The sequence below is a fragment of the Pithys albifrons genome, chromosome Z, assembly GCF_047495875.1.
Source record: "Pithys albifrons albifrons isolate INPA30051 chromosome Z, PitAlb_v1, whole genome shotgun sequence".
NCBI classification, from domain to species: Eukaryota; Metazoa; Chordata; class Aves; order Passeriformes; family Thamnophilidae; genus Pithys; species Pithys albifrons.
This window is the reverse complement of record NC_092497.1, coordinates 736,435-756,126: the sequence shown is the minus strand read 5'-3', so window position 1 is coordinate 756,126 and position 19,692 is coordinate 736,435. Positions and strand designations below refer to the sequence as shown.

Below are 19,692 nucleotides of genomic sequence, written 5' to 3'. Positions count from 1 at the left end.
TTTTCCCCCTCCCCAGGGCTGTTTCCAGCCCCCCAACCACCTTTTCCCCCTCCCCAGGGCTGTTTCCAGCCCCCCAAACCTGTTTCCCCCCCCCAGGGCTGTTTCCAGCCCCCCAACCACCTTTGCCCCCTCCCCAGGGCTGTTTCCAGCCCCCCAAGCTGCTTTGCCCCCTCCCCAGGGCTGTTTCCAGCCCCCCCAAGCTGCTTTGCCCCCTCCCCAGGGCTGTTTCCAGCCCCCCAAGCTGCTTTGCCCCCTCCCCAGGGCTGTTTCCAGCCCCCCAAGCTGCTTTGCCCCCTCCCCAGGGCTGTTTCCAGCCCCCCAAGCTCCTTTTCCCCCTCCCCAGGGCTGTTTCCAGCCCCCAAACCTGTTTCTCCCCCTCCCCAGGGCTGTTTCCAGCCCCCCAGACCTGCTTTGCCCCCTCCCCAGGGCTGTTTCCAGCCCCCCAAGCTCCTTTTCCCCCCCAAGGGCTGTTTCCAGCCCCCCAGCCACCTTTGCCCCCTCCCCAGGGGTGTTTCCAGCCCCCCAGACCTGCTTTGCCCCCTCCCCAGGGGTGTTTCCAGCCCCCCAAGCTCCTTTGCCCCCTCCCCAGGGCTGTTTCCAGCCCCCCAGACCTGCTTTTCCCCCCCCAGGGCTGTTTCCAGCCCCCCAGACCTGCTTTGCCCCCTCCCCAGGGCTGTTTCCAGCCCCCCAGACCTGCTTTGCCCCCTCCCCACCTGGCACTGATGCACATCCACCTCCAGGAACGTGGCCTGGGGGTATTTGTTGCTCAGGGCACTGAAGGCCGGGCCGATCCTCAGGCAGGGCCCGCACCTGGCAGGGAAAACAGGGCCCTGAATTCCAGGAAATTCCAGGAAATTCCAGGAAATTCCACTTGCCCCTCCCTTTCATGTCTGGCCCAAGGGAACTGGCACATCCCTGAACACAGAGCTGGGAGTTCTGCTGCCACAGTGGGGGCTGAGAACACCCAGCCTGGAGCTGTTCTGGGTCATCATTGAATTATGGGAAATTATTCTGAATTATTGGGAATTATTCTGTATTATTGGGAATTATTCTGAGTTATTGGGAATTATTCTGAGTTATTGGGAATTATTCTGAGTTATTCTGTGCCATCATTGAATTATTGGGAACTATTCTGAGTTATTGGGAATTATTCTGAGTTATTGGGAATTGTTCTGAGTTATTGGGAATTGTTCTGAGTTATTGGGAATTATTCTGAGTTACTGGGAATTATTCTGAGTTATTGGGAATTATTCTGAGTTATTCTGTGCCATCATTGAATTATTGGGAATTATTCTGAGTTATTGGGAATTATTCTGAGATATTGGGAATTATTCTGTGCCATCACTGAGTTATTCTGAATTATTGGGAATTATTCTGAGTTATTGGGAATTATTCTGAGATATTGGGGATTATTCTGAGTTATGGGGAATTATTCTGAGTTATTGGGAATTATTCTGAGTTATTCTGTGCCATCATTGAATTATTGGGAATTATTCTGAGTTATTGGGAATTATTCTGAGTTATTGGGAATTATTCTGAGATATTAGGAATTATTCTGAATTATTGGGAATTATTCTGAGTTATTCTGTGCCATCATTGAATTATTGGGAATTATTCTGAATTATTGGGAATTATTCTGAGTTATTGGGAATTATTCTGAATTATTGGGAATTATTCTGAATTGTTGGGAATTATTCTGAGTTATTGGGAATTATTCTGAGTTATTCTGTGCCATCATTGAATTATTGGGAATTATTCTGAATTATTGGGAATTATTCTGTGCCATCACCGAATTATTGGGAATTATTCTGAATTATTGGGAATTATTCTGAATTATTGGGAATTATTCTGAGTTATTGGGAATTATTTTGAATTGTTTTTAATTATTCTGTGCCATCACTGAATTATTGGGAACTATTCTGAGTTATTGGGAATTATTCTGAATTATTGGGAATTGTTCTGAATTATTGGGAATTGTTCTGAGTTATTGGGAATTGTTCTGAGTTATTGGGAATTGTTCTGAATTGTTGGGAATTATTCTGAATTGTTGGGAATTATTCTGAGTTATTCTGTGCCATCATTGAATTATTGGGAATTATTCTGAATTATTGGGAATTATTCTGAGTTATTGGGAATTATTCTGTGCCATCCCCAAATTATTGGGAATTATTCTGAGTTATTGGGAATTATTCTCTGCCATCATTGAATTATTGGGAATTATTCTGAATTGTTGGGAATAATTCTGAATTGTTGGGAATTATTCTGAGTTATTCTGTGCCATCATTGAATTATTGGGAATTATTCTGAGTTATTGGGAATTATTCTGTGCCCTCATTGGATTATTGGGAATTATTCTGAATTATTGGGAATTATTCTGTGCCCTCACTGAATTATTGGGAATTATTTGGAATTATTCTGTCCCCCAAAAGGGGTGTGAGGGCATGGGGGGCACTGTGGGGTGTGAGGGGGCATGGGGGGCACTGTGGGGTGTGGGGTGTGTGTGGGGCACTGTGGGGTGTGGGGGGGCATGGGGGGCACTGTGGGGTGTGTGGGGGCATGGGGGGCACTGTGGGGGCATGGGGGGGCACAGTGGGGGCATGGGGGGCACTGTGGGGGCATGGGGGGCATGGGGGGCACTGTGGGGGCATGGGGGGCACTGTGGGGGCATGGGGGGGCACAGTGGGGGCATGGGGGGCACTGTGGGGTGTGGGGGAATGGGGGGCACTGTGGGGGCATGGGGGACACTGTGGGGTGTGTGGGGGCATGGGGGGCACGGTGGGGTGAGGGGGAATGGGGGGCACTGTGGGGGCATGGGGGACACTGTGGGGTGTGTGGGGGCATGGGGGGCACGGTGGGGTGTGGGGGCATGGGGGGCACTTGGGGTGTGTGGGGGCTTGGGGGGCACTGTGGGGGCATGGGGGGCACTGTGGGGTGAGGGGGAATGGGGGGCACTGTGGGGTGTGTGTGGGCATGGGGGGCACTGTGGGGTGTGTGGGGGCATGGGGGGCACTGTGGAGTGTGTGGGGGCATGGGGGGCACTGTGGGGCACGGCCATGGGGTGTCGGTGCCCCCCAGAGCCCCATTGGGGCACATTATGGGGTCGGTGCCCCCCAGAGCCCCATTGGGGTGTGGGTGCCCCCCAGAGCCCCATTGGGGCACACTATGGGGTGTGTGTGCCCCCCAGAGCCCCACAGGGCACACTATGGGGTGTGTGTGCCCCCCAGAGCCCCACAGGGCACACTGTGGGGTGTGTGTGCCCCCCAGAGCCCCACAGGGCACACTATGGGGTGTGTGTGCCCCCCAGAGCCCCACAGGGCACACTGTGGGGTCGGTGCCCCCCAGAGCCCCACGGGGCACACTGTGGGGTCGGTGCCCCCCAGAGCCCCACAGGGCACACTATGGGGTGTGTGTGCCCCCCAGAGCCCCACGGGGCACACCATGGGGTCGGTGCCCCCCAGAGCCCCACGGGGCACACTGTGGGGTCGGTGCCCCCCAGAGCCCCACGGGGCACACTATGGGGTCGGTGCCCCCCAGAGCCCCACAGGGCACACTATGGGGTCGGTGCCCCCCAGAGCCCCACGGGGCACACTGTGGGGTCGGTGCCCCCCAGAGCCCCACGGGGCACACTGTGGGGTCGGTGCCCCCCAGAGCCCCACGGGGTGTGTGTGCCCCCCAGAGCCCCACAGGGCACACTGTGGGGTCGGTGCCCCCCAGAGCCCCACAGGGCACACTGTGGGGTCGGTGCCCCCCAGAGCCCCACAGGGCACACTGTGGGGTCGGTGCCCCCCAGAGCCCCACAGGGCACACTATGGGGTCGGTGCCCCCCAGAGCCCCACAGGGCACACTGTGGGGTCGGTGCCCCCCAGAGCCCCACAGGGCACACTGTGGGGTCGGTGCCCCCCAGAGCCCCACAGGGCACACTGTGGGGTCGGTGCCCCCCAGAGCCCCATTGGGGCACACTATGGGGTGTGTGTGCCCCCCAGAGCCCCACAGGGCACACCATGGGGTTGGTGCCCCCCAGAGCCCCATTGGGGCACACTATGGGGTCGGTGCCCCCCAGAGCCCCACAGGGCACACCATGGGGTCGGTGCCCCCCAGAGCCCCATGGGGTCGGTGCCCCCCAGAGCCCCACGGGGCACACTATGGGGTGCGTGTGCCCCCCAGAGCCCCACGGGGTGTGGGTGCCCCCCAGAGCCCCACGGGGCACACCGTGGGGTCGGTGCCCCCCAGAGCCCCACGGGGTCGGTGCCCCCCAGAGCCCCACAGGGCACACTATGGGGTGTGTGTGCCCCCCAGAGCCCCACGGGGTGTGGGTGCCCCCCAGAGCCCCACAGGGCACACTATGGGGTGTGTGTGCCCCCCAGAGCCCCACGGGGTGTGGGTGCCCCCCAGAGCCCCACAGGGCACACTATGGGGTCGGTGCCCCCCAGAACCCCACAGGGCACACTATGGGGTGTGTGTGCCCCCCAGAGCCCCACGGGGCACACTATGGGGTGTGTGTGCCCCCCAGAGCCCCACGGGGCACACTATGGGGTGTCGGTGCCCCTCAGAGCCCCACGGGGCACACTATGGGGTGTGTGTGCCCCCCAGAGCCCCACGGGGCACACTATGGGGTGTGGGTGCCCCCCAGAGCCCCACGGGGCACACTACGGGGTCGGTGCCCCCCAGAGCCCCACAGGGCACACTATGGGGTCGGTGCCCCCCAGAGCCCCATTGGGGCACACTATGGGGTCGGTGCCCCCCAGAGCCCCACGGGGCACACCTTGGGGTCGGTGCCCCCCAGCTCAGGCCGTGCCCCGCGGGCCGGGCCGGGGCGCAGCGCCGGGTACGGGAAGGGAAGCGGAGCAGAGGCGGCCCCGGCGCGGCCGGGGAGGCTCCGGGGGCGCGGCCGCCTCACAGACTCACCCCCTCATGGTGAACTTGACGACGGCCAGGCGGGATCCGGCGGCGCTGAGCTCGGGCTGGAACTCCGTGTCGTTGGCGATCACCTTCACTCCCGCCATGGCCGCGGGCCCCGCTGGCGGCGCCGGTACGATGTGCAGCGTCACGGCGGGCAGGGCGCCCGGCATGCACCGCTGGGGATGGCGCCGGGGCTGGGGCCGCCCCGCCCGGCTCGGCTCGGCTCGGCCCCGCCTGGCCCCGCCCGGCCGCCATCCCGGGGCGGGAGCGCCGCCATCGCAGGGCAGGGCACGGCAGGGCAGGGCAGCGCGGGTGAGGCCAGCGCCGCCATCTTGGGTAGGGGCGGCGCGGGACGGGGTGGCACCGCGTCAGCCATTTTGGTGTCGGGCAGAGAGGGGCGGGTGGCACCGCGTCAGCCATTTTGGTGTCGGGCAAAAGGGCTGGAGGTGATGCCACGTCAGCCATTTTGGTGACGGGCAGAGAGGGGCGGGTGGCACCGCGTCAGCCATTTTGGTGACGGGCAGAGAGCTGGAGGTGATGCCACGTCAGCCATTTTGGTGACGGGCAGAGAGGGGCGGGTGGCACCGCGTCATCCATTTTGGTGACGGGCAGCGAGGGGCGGGTGGCACCGCGTCAGCCATTTTGGTGTCGGGCAAGAGGGGTGGAGGTGATGCCGCGTCAGCCATTTTGGTGTCGGGCAGAGAGGGGTGGAGGTGATGCCACGTCAGCCATTTTGGTGACGGGCAAGAGGGGTGGAGGTGATGCAACGTCAGCCATTTTGGTGACGGGCAGAGAGGGGCGGGTGGCACCGCGTCAGCCATTTTGGTGACGGGCAGAGAGGGGCGGGTGGCACCGCGTCAGCCATTTTGGTGACGGGCAGAGAGGGGCGGGTGGCACCGCGTCAGCCATTTTGGTGTCGGGCAAGAGGGGTGGAGGTGATGCCGCGTCAGCCATTTTGGTGTCGGGCAGAGAGGGGTGGAGGTGATGCCACGTCAGCCATTTTGGTGACGGGCAAGAGGGGGTGGAGGTGATGCCACGTCAGCCATTTTGGTGACGGGCAGAGAGGGGCGTGTGGCACCGCGTCAGCCATTTTGGTGACGGGCAGAGGGGGTGGAGGTGATGCCACGTCAGCCATTTTGGTGACGGGCAAGAGGGGTGGAGGTGATGCCACGTCAGCCATTTTGGTGAAGGGCAGAGGGCTGGAGGTGATGCCACGTCAGCCATTTTTCTGACGGGCAGAGAGGGGCGGGTCATGCCGCGTCAGCCATTTTGGTGACGGGCAGAGAGGGCTGAAGGTGATGCCGCGTCAGCCATTTTGGTGACGGGCAGAGAGGGCTGAAGGTGATGCCGCGTCAGCCATTTTGGTGACGGGCAGCGAGAGCGGCGGGTGGCACCGCGTCAGCCATTTTGGTGACGGGCAGAGAGGGCTGGAGGTGATGCCACGTCAGCCATTTTGGTGACGGGCAGAGAGGAGTGGGTGGCACCACGTCAGCCATTTTGGTGACGGGCAGAGGGGGGCGGGTCATGCCGCGTCAGCCATTTTGGTGACGGGCAGAGAGCTGGAGGTGATGCCGCGTCAGCCATTTTGGTGACGGGCAGAGGGCTGGAGGTGATGCCGCGTCAGCCATTTTGGTGACGGGCAGAGAGGGGGATTGTGGGAGGGAGTCTCTCTACATAAAAATGCTCCTATTTCGTCATTAACCGCTTTGCTTTGATGACGTCATGGGAGTGACGCTTCTCTTTGCCTTGATGACGTCATTCTGTTGGTTTTTTTTAATTTTCCCCCTCTCTGTCTTTACCAAGGGCCAGCGGGCGCGATACTGAGAAGGGCGCTAGAAAAGGCTCCGAGGGCGAACAGAGCTGGGTAAGTACTCGCACCAATCATGACTGAGCTAAATTAGTCCCGCCCGGGGCCGCTAATTAACTAATTAATGCGGTAACTACCGCGCCGGTTGCCGTGGTGACGCCGCTGCCGTCGCGCGCTCCGGCCGCGCTTTGCGACAGTGGCGTAAGAGCCGGCCGTGTCCGCCGGCCGCGGGCCGGAGCAGCGGGATAGCCGCGATCATCGGGATAGTCGGGATAGTCGGGATAACGGGACAGGTGAGAGCCGGAGCGCGGGGGACAGCGCGGAGGGACACAGGGATGGGGGGGATCCAGGGACGGGGAGATAGAGGGACAGGAGGGGCACAGGGACGGGGGGATAGAGGGACAGGAGGGGCACAGGGACGGGGGGGCACAGGGACGGGGGGGCACAGGGACGGGGGGGGGCAGAGGGACGGGGGGGGGCAGAGGGACAGGGGGGGCAGAGGGACGGGGGGGCACAGGGACGGGGGGGGCACAGGGACGGGGGGGGCACAGGGACGGGGGGGCACAGGGACAGGGGGGGCACAGGGACAGGGGGGGGCACAGGGACGGGGGGGCACAGGGACGGGGGGGGGCAGAGGGACGGGGGGGGGCAGAGGGACAGGGGGGGCAGAGGGACGGGGGGGCACAGGGACGGGGGGGGCACAGGGACGGGGGGGGCACAGGGACGGGGGACAGAGGGACAGGGGGGCAGAGGGACGGGGGGGGCAGAGGGACAGGGAGGGGCAGAGGGACAGGGAGGGGCAGAGGGACGGGGGGGGCAGAGGGACGGGGGGGGGGCAGAGGGACGGGGGGGGGCACAGGGACAGGGGGGGCACAGGGACAGGGGGGGCACAGGGACAGGGGGGGCACAGGTGCCCAGTTATTCAGATGCCCATGGAACAGACTTACCCAGGTGCCCAGGAATGGATGGATGGATGGATGGATGGATGGATGGATGGATGGATGGATGGATGGATGGATGGATGGATGGACAGAGGGAAGGAGGGATGGATGGATGGATGGATGGATGGATGGATGGATGGATGGATGGATGGATGGATGGACGGACAGAGGGAAGGAGGGATGGATGGACGGACAGAGGGAAGGAGGGATGGATGGATGGACAGAGGGAAGGAGGGAGGGATGGATGGATGGATGGATGGATGGATGGACAGAGGGAAGGAGGGATGGATGGATGGACAGAGGGAAGGAGGGATGGATGGATGGATGGATGGATGGACAGAGGGAAGGAGGGATGGATGGATGGATGGATGGATGGATGGATGGATGGATGGATGGACGGAGGGAAGGAGGGATGGATGGATGGACAGAGGGAAGGAGGGATGGATGGATGGACAGAGGGAAGGAGGGATGGATGGATGGATGGATGGATGGATGGATGGATGGATGGATGGACAGAGGGAAGGAGGGATGGATGGACAGAGGGAAGGAGGGATGGATGGATGGACAGAGGGAAGGAGGGATGGATGGATGGACAGAGGGAAGGATGGATGGATGGATGGATGGATGGATGGATGGATGGATGGATGGATGGACGGAGGGAAGGATGGATGGATGGATGGATGGATGGATGGATGGATGGATGGATGGATGGATGGACAGAGGGAAGGAGGGATGGATGGATGGATGGATGGATGGATGGATGGATGGATGGATGGATGGATGGATGGACAGAGGGAAGGAGGGATGGATGGATGGATGGATGGATGGATGGATGGATGGATGGATGGATGGATGGATGGACAGAGGGAAGGAGGGATGGATGGATGGATGGATGGATGGATGGATGGATGGATGGATGGATGGATGGACAGAGGGAAGGAGGGATGGATGGATGGATGGATGGATGGATGGATGGATGGATGGATGGATGGATGGATGGATGGATGGACAGAGGGAAGGAGGGATGGATGGATGGATGGATGGATGGACAGAGGGAAGGAGGGATGGATGGATGGAGGCAGGGATGGATGGATGGATGGATAAGTGGATGGATGGAGGCAGGGATGGATGGATGGATGGATGGATGGATGGATGGATGGATGGATGGATGGATGGATGGATAAGTGGATGGATGGAGGCAGGGATGGATGGATGGATGGATGGATGGATGGATGGATGGATGGATGGATAAGTGGATGGATGGAGGCAGGGATGGATGGATGGATGGATGGATGGATGGATGGATGGATGGATAAGTGGATGGATGGAGGCAGGGATGGATGGATGGATGGATGGATGGATGGATGGATGGATGGATGGATGGATGGATGGACAGAGAGAGGGATAGAGAGAGGGATGGAGGGATGGATGGATGGATGGATGGATGGATGCACAGAGGGAGGGATGGACAGAGGGATGGATGGATGGACAGAGGGATGGATGGATGGACAGAGGGATGGATGGATGGACAGAGGGATGGATGGGTGGATGGAGGGATGGATGGATGGACAGAGGGATGGATGGATGGATGGATGGACAGAGGGATGGATAAATGGATGGAGGGATGGATGGATGGATGGATGAATGGACAGACAGACAGATGTCTGTGTATCTCCAGACAGATTAAACAACAGAAATGAATTGTTTTATTGTATTTTGGGGGAGAAAACTGAACTTCTGTCCCTTCTGAGCTGAGTTTCCCAAGCCCAGTGGGGACAGAGCAGCAGCACCAGGAACAACTTTGCTGGTGGCAACTCCATTTCCTGCCAAAGTTCCCGAGCTCTAGAAATAGCAGGGACGTGGCAATCCACGTGGAATGAGCCCTGGATTTGTCCCCAGGGATGTGGAGCAGGGAATTATTGATCAGCTGCTCACTCAGGGCTTTGGTGCTCCCAGCTGGAGCTCCAGGATCCCAAATTCCTCGGGATTGCAATGTGGGTTTGCCTCAAAAGGAGGTTTTTCCTGAAGGCTCTGCCGGGCCGGAGGCAGAAACCAGAAGGAAAAAGGTAGTGCTGCTTTTTCCTCTCCCTCCCAAAGGGAATATTCCCAAATATTCCTGTCAGTGGAATATTTTGGGAATATCAGGGGTTGGGGAATGTCTTTGCATGGAAAATCTGAGCTTGGCTTGGGTTAGGTGGGAACTGTCTTAGAGTTGGGAACTGTCCTGGGTTAGTTGGGAGCTGTCCTGGGTTAGTTGGGAGCTGCCCTGGGTTAGCTGGGGACTGTCCTGGGTCAGTTGGGAGCTGCCCTGGGTTAGCTGGGAGCTGTCCTGGGTCAGCTGGGGACTGTCCTGGGTTAGTTGGGGACTGTCCTGGGTTAGTTGGGGACTGTCCTGGGTTAGTTGGGGACTGTCCTGGGTTAGTTGGGAGCTGCCCTGTGTGAGTTGGGGACTGTATTTTGGGTTAGTTGGGAGCTGCCCTGGGTTAGTTGGGAGCTGTCCTGGGTTAGTTGGGAACTGTCCTGGGTTAGTTGGGAGCTGTCCTGGGTTAGTTGGGAACTGTCCTGGGTTAGTTGGGAACTGTCCTGGGTTAGTTGGGAGCTGCCCTGGGTTAGTTGGGAGCTGCCCTGGGTTAGTTGGGAGCTGCCCTGGGTTAGTTGGGAGCTGCCCTGGGTTAGTTGGGAGCTGTCTTAGAGTTGGGAACTGCCCTGGGTCAGTTGGGAGCTGCCCTGGGTGAGTTGGGAACTGTCTTAGACTTGGGAGCTGTCCTGGATTAGTTGGGAACTGCCCTGGGTTAGTTGGGAACTGCCCTGGGTTAGTTGGGAACTGTCCTGGGTTAGTTGGGAACTGTCTTGGGTTAGCTGGGGACAGTCCTGGGTTAGTTGGGAGCTGCCCTGGGTTAGTTGGGAACTGTCCTGGGTCAGTTGGGGACTGTCCTGGGTTAGTTGGGAGCTGCCCTGGGTTAGTTGGGAGCTGTCCTGGGTTAGTTGGGAGCTGTCCTGGGTTAGTTGGGAGCTGCCCTGGGTTAGTTGGGAGCTGCCCTGGGTTAGTTGGGAGCTGTCCTGGGTTAGTTGGGAGCTGTCCTGGGTTAGTTGGGAGCTGTCCTGGGTTAGTTGGGAGCTGTCCTGGGTTAGTTGGGAGCTGCCCTGGGTCAGTTGGGGACTGTCCTGGGTCAGCTGGGGACTGTCCTGGGTCAGTTGGGAGCTGCCCTGGGTTAGCTGGGAGCTGTCCTGGGTTAGTTGGGAACTGCCCTGGGTTAGCTGGGAGCTGCCCTGGGTTAGCTGGGAGCTGTCCTGGGTTAGTTGGGAACTGCCCTGGGTTAGTTGGGAGCTGTCCTGGGTTAGTTGGGAGCTGCCCTGGGTTAGTTGGGAGCTGCCCTGGGTTAGTTGGGAACTGTCCTGGGTTAGTTGGGAACTGTCCTGGGTTAGCTGGGGACAGTCCTGGGTTAGTTGGGAGCTGCCCTGGGTTAGTTGGGGACTGTCCTGGGTGAGTTGGGAGCTGTCCTGGGTTAGTTGGGAACTGCCCTGGGTTAGTTGGGAACTGCCCTGGGTTAGTTGGGGACAGTCCTGGGTTAGTTGGGGACTGTCCTGGGTTAGTTGGGGACTGTCCTGGGTTAGTTGGGGACAGTCCTGGGTTAGTTGGGAGCTGCCCTGGGTTAGTTGGGAACTGTATTTTGGGTTAGTAGGGAACTGTCCTGGGTTAGTTGGGAACTGTCCTGGGTTAGTTGGGGACTGTCCTGGGTTAGTTGGGAACTGCCCTGGGTCAGTTGGGAACTGTCCTGGGTTAGGTGGGAACTGTCTTAGAGTTGGGAACTGTCCTGGGTTAGCTGGGGACAGTCCTGGGTTAGCTGGGGACAGTCCTGGGTTAGCTGGGGACAGTCCTGGGTTAGTTGGGAACTGTCCTGGGTTAGTTGGGAACTGTCCTGGGTTAGTTGGGAACTGTCCTGGGTTAGTTGGGAACTGCCCTGGGTCAGTTGGGAACTGCCCTGGGTTAGTTGGGAACTGCCCTGGGTCAGTTGGGAACTGCCCTGGGTTAGTTGGGAGCTGTCCTGGGTTGGTTGGGAACTGTCCTGGGTTAGTTGGGAGCTGCCCTGGGTTAGTTGGGAGCTGCCCTGGGTTAGTTGGGAACTGCCCTGGGTTAGTTGGGAACTGCCCTGGGTTAGTTGGGGACTGTCCTGGGTCAGTTGGGGACTGTCCTGGGTCAGTTGGGGACTGTCCTGGGTCAGTTGGGGACTGTCCTGGGTCAGTTGGGGACTGTCCTGGGTCAGTTGGGGACTGTCCTGGGTCAGCTGGGGACTGTCCTGGGTTAGTTGGGAGCTGCCCTGGGTTAGTTGGGAGCTGCCCTGGGTTAGCTGGGAGCTGTCCTGGGTTAGTTGGGAGCTGCCCTGGGTTAGTTGGGGACTGCCCTGGGTTAGTTGGGAGCTGTCCTGGGTTAGTTGGGAACTGCCCTGGGTTAGTTGGGAACTGCCCTGGGTTAGTTGGGGACTGTCCTGGGTTAGCTGGGGACAGTCCTGGGTTATTTGGGAGCTGCCCTGGGTTAGTTGGGAACTGTCCTGGGTCAGTTGGGGACAGTCCTGGGTTAGTTGGGAGCTGCCCTGGGTTAGTTGGGGACAGTCCTGGGTTAGTTGGGAGCTGTCCTGGGTTAGTTGGGGACAGTCCTGGGTTAGTTGGGGACTGTCCTGGGTTAGTTCTGTCCTTGTGCTCCTGCATGTTGAAATATCCCAGGAGTTCCCTGTGAAAATTCCCTTTATTTGCAGTTCTGGGGGTTCAGGAGGGGTTTGGGAGGGCAGAACGTGCAGAATTTCGGGCAGTAATTGGGGAGTTGCTCCATTCAGTACCAAATGCAGCTTCTTTAGCCCCCAAGTGACGTGGGGACACTGAGCTTGGCCCTGGCCTGGGAGCTGCAGGACACGAGAGGAACAGGAAGGGGTTTTTCTGTTCCTCACTGGCATTTCTCAGCCCACTTTGAGTCACTGGTGATTTATTTCCTCACCCCAACTGGCTGGTCAAAGAGTTTAATGGCTCCTCTTCCTCAATTTCAATGTTCTTCTTCTTCCTGTTGATAATTCTCTTTCATCTGGACACTTTATTTCAGGTTTTATTCCATTTTGGTGGTTATTTCACTGTAAATCAAGTCCCTTGTTTGGTCACAGCTCTCTGTGTGTCCCTGTGGGGTTGTTTTAATTCCTTTTTCTCTCTCTGTCCAGACAGAACAATTGATCCAACATTGCATAACCACCAGCACTGCCAGGCCAGCTCTGGGTTATGGGGTTGCAGGGGATTAAAGACTTGATTTTAGACCACTATTTATATTTTTTATTGCCCATTGGACCAAGATGATCCTTAAATCCTTAAATCCCTTCCATCCAAACCCTTCTGGGATTCCATGAGCATCAAAAGGGAGGTGGGAGCAAAATCTTCGGGGTTGTCTCTTGATGTCAAACCTTGTGGGAGAATTCCCAGTGGGGCTGGAGGTTTTTCAGTTAAATTCCCACCGTTTCCATGGAAATCTGGAGCTTCCTCTGGGAAAAGGGACTCACAGGATCCCGGAATGGTTTGGGAGAAAGGGATTTTTGGGATCACTGTGGGCTCTGGGTGACACTGTCCCTGCAGGGCTGTGTGTGTGACACATCCATGGGGTCACTGTGGCCATGTCACTGTGCTCTGGGGGACACTGTGTCCCTGCAGGGCTGTGTGTGTGTGACACATCCATGTCACTGTGGCCATGTCACTGTGGCCATGTCACTGTGCTCTGGGTGACACTGTCCCTGCAGGGCTGTGCTGTGTGTGTGTGTGACACATCCATGTCACTGTGGCCATGTCACTGTGGGCTCTGGGGGACACTGTCCCTTCAGGGCTGTGTGTGTGACAGATCCATGTCACTGTGGCCATGTCACTGTGGGCTCTGGGGGACAACTGTGTCCCTGCAGGGCTGTGTGTGTGACACATCCATGGGATCACTGTGGCCATGTCACTGTGGGCTCTGGGGGACAACTGTGTCCCTGCAGGGCTGTGCTGTGTGACACATCCATGTCACTGTGGGCTCTGGGGGACAACTGTGCCCCTGCAGGGCTGTGCTGTGTGACATATCCATGTCACTGTGGCCATGTCACTGTGGGCTCTGGGGACACTGTCCCTGCAGGGCTGTGTGTGTGTGTGACACATCCAGGTCACTGTGGCCATGTCACTGTGCTCTGGGGGACACTGTCCCTGCAGGGCTGTGTGTGTGACACATCCATGTCACTGTGGCCATGTCACTGTAGGCTCTGGGGGACACTGTCCCTGCAGGGCTGTGCTGTGTGTGTGACACATCCATGTCACTGTGGCCATGTCACTGTGGCCATGTCACTGTGGGCTTTGGGGGACACTGTCCCTGCAGGGCTGTGCTGTGTGTGTGACACATCCAGGTCACTGTGGCCATGTCACTGTGGCCATGTCACTGTGCTCAGGGGACACTGTCCCTGCAGGGCTGTGCTGTGTGTGTGACACATCCAGGTCACTGTGGCCATGTCACTGTGGGCTCTGGGGACACTGTCCCTGCAGGGCTGTGTGTGTGACACATCCATGGGGTCACTGTGGCCATGTCACTGTGCTCAGGGGACACTGTCCCTGCAGGGCTGTGTGTGTGACACATCCATGTCACTGTGGCCATGTCTCTGGGCTCTGGGGGACACTGTCCCTGCAGGGCTGTGCTGTGTGACACATCCATGTCACTGTGGCCATGTCACTGTGGGCTCTGGGGGACACTGTCCCTGCAGGGCTGTGCTGTGTGTGTGACACATCCATGTCACTGTGGCCATGTCACTGTGGGCTCTGGGGGACACTGTCCCTGCAGGGCTGTGCTCTGTGTGACACATCCAGGTCACTGTGGCCATGTCACTGTGCTCAGGGGACACTGTCCCTGCAGGGCTGTGCTGTGTGACACATCCAGGTCACTGTGGCCATGTCACTGTGGGCTCTGGGGACACTGTCCCTGCAGGGCTGTGCTGTGTGTGTGACACATCCAGGTCACTGTGGCCATGTCACTGTGGGCTCTGGGGTCACTGTCCCTGCAGGGCTGTGTGTGTGACACATCCAGGTCACTGTGGCCATGTCACTGTGGCCATGTCACTGTGGGCTCTGGGGGACACTGTGCCCCTGCTGGGTGTGACATGGGTGCTGCCCTGTGGCTCTGGGTGACACTGTGCCCCACAGGGCAGTGACATGGCACTGTCCCCATTCCAGGTGGCCCAGCAGGATGGCTGGGCACAGCCTGGTGCTGCCCATCGTGCTGTGGGTGACACTGTGCCCCCACAGGGCAGTGACATGGCACTGTCCCCATTCCAGGTGGCCCAGCAGGATGGCTGGGCACAGCCTGGTGCTGCCCATCGTGCTGTGGGGCCGCCGTGCCCCCACGCACTGCGTGTCCTCCCTGCTGCTCCTGGACCGGGTCATTGTCACCGGCTGCCACGACGGCCAGATCTGCCTCTGGGACCTCTCCCAGGACCTGGAGGTGAGTGCTGGTGGGGTCCTGCCTTCCCTGTCTGTCTGTCCTTCCCTCTGCCAACACTTCCCTGGGCACCACAGAGACTGCTCCGGGTTACAAAGTGGTATTTTGGCTCTTGGACTTTGTTGAACTTCCCTCCTGCTGTAAGTTGGTTTTTTAAGGAGTTCCCACTTGTTGGAGCTGCTCTAAACCAACTCCTTTGAGTTGTTGATATTGTGAAAAGGGATTCACCAGCCTCAGAGCCAAGAATTCCTTCCCAGTATCCCACCTAGCCCTGCCCTCTGGCAGTGGGAAGCCATTCCCTGTGTCCTGTCCCTCCAGCCCTTGTCCCCAGTCCATCCCCAGCTCTCCTGAAGCCCCTTCAGGCACTGGAAGATGCTCCAAGATCTCCTTGAATCCTTCTCTTCTCCAGGCTGGACAATCTCAGCATTCCCAGCCTGAAATTCCTTCACAATGTCCCACCTAAACCATTCCCTGTGTCCTGTCCCTCCATTCCTTGTCCCCAGTCCCTTTCCAGCTCTCCTGAAGCCCCTTCAGGCCCTGGAAGATGCTCCAAGATCTCCTTGCATCCTTCTCTTCTCCAGGCTGGACAATCTCAGCATTCCCAGCCAGGAATTCCTTCCCATTGTCCCACCTAAACCATTCCCTGTGTCCTGTCCCTCCATCCAGTCCCTCCCCAGCTCTTCTGAAGCCCCTTCAGGCACTGGAAGATGCTCCAAGATCTCCTTTCATCCTTCTCTTCTCCAGGCTGGACAATCCCATCATTCCCAGCCAGGAATTCCTTCCCTGTGTCCTGTCCCTCCATCCAGTCCCTCCCCAGCTCTCCTGAAGCCCCTTCAGGCACTGGAAGATGCTCCAAGATCTCCTTGAATCCTTCTCTTCTCCAGGCTGGACATTCCCAGCATTCCCAGCCAGGAATTCCTTCCTGTGTCCTGTCCCTCCATCCAGTCCCTCCCCAGCTCTCCTGAAGCCCCTTCAGGCCCTGGAAGGGCCTCTCAGGTCTCCCTGGAACCTTCTCTTCTCCAGGTGAACATTCCCAGCATTCCCAGCCAGGAATTCCTTCCCAGTGTCCCACCCAAACCATTCCCTGTGTCCTGTCCCTCCATCCCTTGTCCCCAGTCCCTCTCCAGCTCTCCTGAAGCCCCTTCAGGCACTGGAAGATGCTCCAAGATCTCCTTGAATCCTTCTCTTCTCCAGGCTGGACAATCCCAGCATTCCCAGCCAGGAATTCCTTCCCAATGTCCCACCTAAACCATTCCCTGCGTCCTGTCCCTCCATCCCTTGTCCCCAGTCCCTCTCCAGCTCTCCTGGAGCCCCTTTAGCCTCTGGAATTTGCTCCAAGGTTTCCCTGGAGCCTTCCCCTCTCCAGTTTGGACAATCCCAGCATTCCCAGCCAGGAATTCCATCCCAGTGTCCCACCTAAACCATTCCCTGTGTCCTGTCCCTCCATCCCCTGTCCCCAGTCCCTCTCCAGCTCTCCTGAAGCCCCTTCAGGCACTGGAAGATGCTCCAAGATCTCCTTGAATCCTTCTCTTCTCCAGGCTGGACATTCCCAGCATTCCTAGCCAGGAATTCCTCCCCAGTGTCCCACCTAAACCATTCCCTGTGTCCTGTCCCTCCATCCAATCCCTCCCCAGCCCTCCTGGAGCCCCTTCAGGCCCTGGAAGGGGCTCTCAGGTCTCCCTGGAGAATTCCCTTCTCCAGGTAAACATTCCCAGCGTTCCCAGCCAGGAATTCCTTCCCAATGTCCCACCTAAACCATTCCCTGTGTCCTGTCCCTCCATCCCTTGTCCCCAGTCCCTCTCCAGCTCTCCTGGAGCCCCTTTAGCCTCTGGAATTTGCTCCAAGGTTTCCCTGGAGCCTTCCCCTCTTCAGTTTGGACAATCCCAGCATTCCCAGCCAGGAATTCCTTCCCAATGTCCCACCTAAACCATTCCCTGTGTCCTGTCCCTCCATCCAATCCCTCCCCAGCTCTCCTGGAGCCCCTTCAGGCCCTGAAAGGGGCTCTCAGGTTTCCCTGGAACCTTCTCCAGGCTGGACAATCCCAGCATTCCCAGCCAGGAATTCCTTCCCAATGTCCCACCTAAACCATTCCCTGTGTCCTGTCCCTCCATCCCTTGTCCCCAGTCCCTCTCCAGCTCTCCTGAAGCCCCTTCAGGCTCTGGAATTTCCTCCAAGGTTTCCCTGGAGCCTTCCCCTCTCCAGGCTGGACAATCCCAGCATTCCCAGCCAGGAATTCCATCCCAGTGTCCCACCTAAACCATTCCCTGTGTCCTGTCCCTCCAGCCCTTGTCCCCAGTCCCTCTCCAGCTCTCCTGAAGCCCCTTCAGGCACTGGAAGATGCTCCAAGATCTCCTTGAATCCTTCTCTTCTCCAGGCTGGACAATCCCAGCATTCCTAGCCAGGAATTCCTTCCCAGTGTCCCACCTAAACCATTCCCTGTGTCCTGTCCCCCCATCCCTTGTCCCCAGTCCCTCCCCAGCTCTCCTGGAGCCCCTTTAGCCTCTGGAATTTGCTCCAAGGTTTCCCTGGAGCCTTCCCCTCTCCAGGCTGGACAATCCCAGCATTCCCAGCCAGGAATTCCTTCCCTGTGTCCTGTCCCTTCATCCAATCCCTCCCCAGCTCTCCTGGAGCCCCTTCAGGCTCTGGAAGGGGCTCTCAGGTCTCCCTGGAACCTTCTTCAGGCTGGACAATCCCAGCATTCCCAGCCAGGAATTCCTTCCCAATGTCCCACCTAAACCATTCCCTGTTTCCTGTCCCTCCATTCCTTGTCCCCAGTCCCTCTCCAGCTCTCCTGGAGCCCCTTTAGCCTCTGGAATTTGCTCCAAGGTTTCCCTGGAGCCTTCCCCTCTTCAGTTTGGACAATCCCAGCATTCCCAGCCAGGAATTCCTTCACAGTGTCCCACCTAAACCATTCCCTGTTTCCTGTCCCTCCATCCCTTGTCTCCAGTCCCTCCCCAGCTCTCCTGAAGCCCCTTCAGGCCCTGGAAGATGCTCCAAGATCTCCTTGCATCCTTCTCTTCTCCAGGCTGGACAATCCCAGCATTCCCAGCCAGGAATTCCTTCCCTGTGTCCTTTCCCTCCATCCAATCCCTCCCCAGCTCTCCTGGAGCCCCTTCAGGCTCTGGAAGGGCCTCTCAGTTCTCCCTGGAACCTTCTCTTCTCTAATGGACTGTGTGTATTGACAGACACATGATACATAAAATAGAAAGCTGGACTGTGTGAATTCTGGTTTTCAAATGGTGCCTGTGTTGTTTTAACTTCCCTTTCTCTTTCCCTGCTCCCAGATTAATCCCAGGGCTCTGCTGTTTGGCCACACAGCCTCAGTGACCTGTTTATCCAAGGCCTCAGTTTCCAGTGAAAAACAATTTATAGTCAGTGCCTCTGAGAGTGGGTGAGTTTCTCAGCAAATGATGGAAATCTGTCCCCAGATCACCTGGATTGCCACACTGTGGCCGTGTCTGACTTCCATCCTTGAGGAAAAATTCATCAGCAAATCCAATTTATTTGTTAAGTGGTTTTATAACTAATCAGAGCAGTTTGGGGGGGTGGAAGGGGGAAGAATTTCTTATCCAAATCAATCCCTGTGACAAAGGCAGGGATGTTGAGTTGGTTTCCTGTGTTCTTATTAATCACTGGCTCAAATGAAGTCCCTCCAAATATAAAGGTATTTTTAATTCCTTGAAAGCCTAGACTGTTTTCCCTGGATTTTTAATTTGCTTTTTGTGTGCAGGGAGATGTGTCTGTGGGATGTGAATGATGGGAGGTGCATCGAGTTCACCAAACTGGCCTGTGCACACACAGGGATTCAGGTCAGTGCTGGGCAGGGCTGGAGGTCCTGATCCCACTGGGAAGGATCCCAGGGCTGGAGGTTTTACAGGGAATGGTCCCAGGGCTGGAGGTTTTATAGGAAAGGGTCCCAGGGCTGGAGGTTTTACAGGGAAAGGTCCCAGGGCTGGAGGTTTTACAGGGAAAGGTCCCAGGGCTGGAGGTTTTACAGGGAAAGGTCCCAGGGCTGGAGGTTCTATAGGAAAGGGTCCCAGGGCTGGAGGTTCTGATCCCACTGGGAAGGATCCCAGGGCTGAAGGTTTTCCAGGGAAGGATCCCAGGGCTGGAGGTTTTACAGGGAAGGATCCCAGGGCTGGAGGTTCTATAGGGAATGGTCCCAGGGCTGAAGGTTTTCCAGGGAATGGTCCCAGGGCTGGAGGTTTTACAGGGAAGGGTCCCAGGGCTGAAGGTTTTCCACGGAAAGGTCCCAGGGCTGGAGGTTTTCCAGGGAAAGGTCCCAGGGCTGGAGGTTCTGATCCCACAGGGAAAGGTCCCAGGGCCGGAGGTTCTGATCCCACAGGGAAGGATCCCAGGGCTGGAGGTTCTATAGGGAATGGTCCCAGGGCTGGAGGTTTTATAGGAAAGGGTCCCAGGGCTGAAGGTTTTCCAGGGAAAGGGTCCCAGGGCTGGAGGTTCTGATGCCACAGGGAATGGTCCCAGGGCTGGAGGTTCTGATCCCACAGGGAAAGGTCCCAAGGCTGGAGGTTCTGATCCCACAGGGAAGGGTCCCAGGG

General features: G+C 58.0%; 2 protein-coding genes across 5 annotated transcripts in view; one reads left to right on the top strand and one right to left on the bottom strand.

Moving 5' to 3' along the window:
- Nucleotides 1-5,136, bottom strand: part of TXNL1 (thioredoxin like 1) — a 39,562-nt gene extending 34,426 nt beyond the window's left edge. The window contains exons 1-2 of the mRNA XM_071580894.1: nucleotides 4,906-5,136; nucleotides 714-810 (exon numbers count right to left, since the gene is read on the bottom strand). Of these exons, the coding sequence (XP_071436995.1) occupies nucleotides 714-810; nucleotides 4,906-5,069 (261 nt within the window). The 5' untranslated portion in view covers nucleotides 5,070-5,136. The remainder of the gene's footprint in view (nucleotides 1-713; nucleotides 811-4,905) is intronic.
- Nucleotides 5,137-6,731: 1,595 nt separating this feature from the next.
- The window catches only part of WDR7 (WD repeat domain 7), an 87,745-nt gene continuing 74,784 nt past the window's right edge, over nucleotides 6,732-19,692 (top strand). For 3 of the 4 annotated variants that reach the window (XM_071580893.1, XM_071580892.1, XM_071580890.1), the window contains exons 1-4: nucleotides 6,732-6,763; nucleotides 14,971-15,136; nucleotides 18,418-18,524; nucleotides 18,864-18,942. In XM_071580893.1, coding sequence (XP_071436994.1) covers nucleotides 14,984-15,136; nucleotides 18,418-18,524; nucleotides 18,864-18,942 — 339 coding nt within the window. In that variant the 5' untranslated portion in view covers nucleotides 6,732-6,763; nucleotides 14,971-14,983. Of the gene's footprint in view, nucleotides 6,764-6,913; nucleotides 7,000-14,970; nucleotides 15,137-18,417; nucleotides 18,525-18,863; nucleotides 18,943-19,692 lie in introns of those variants that run through there. The other variant, XM_071580891.1, reaches the window with a different exon arrangement.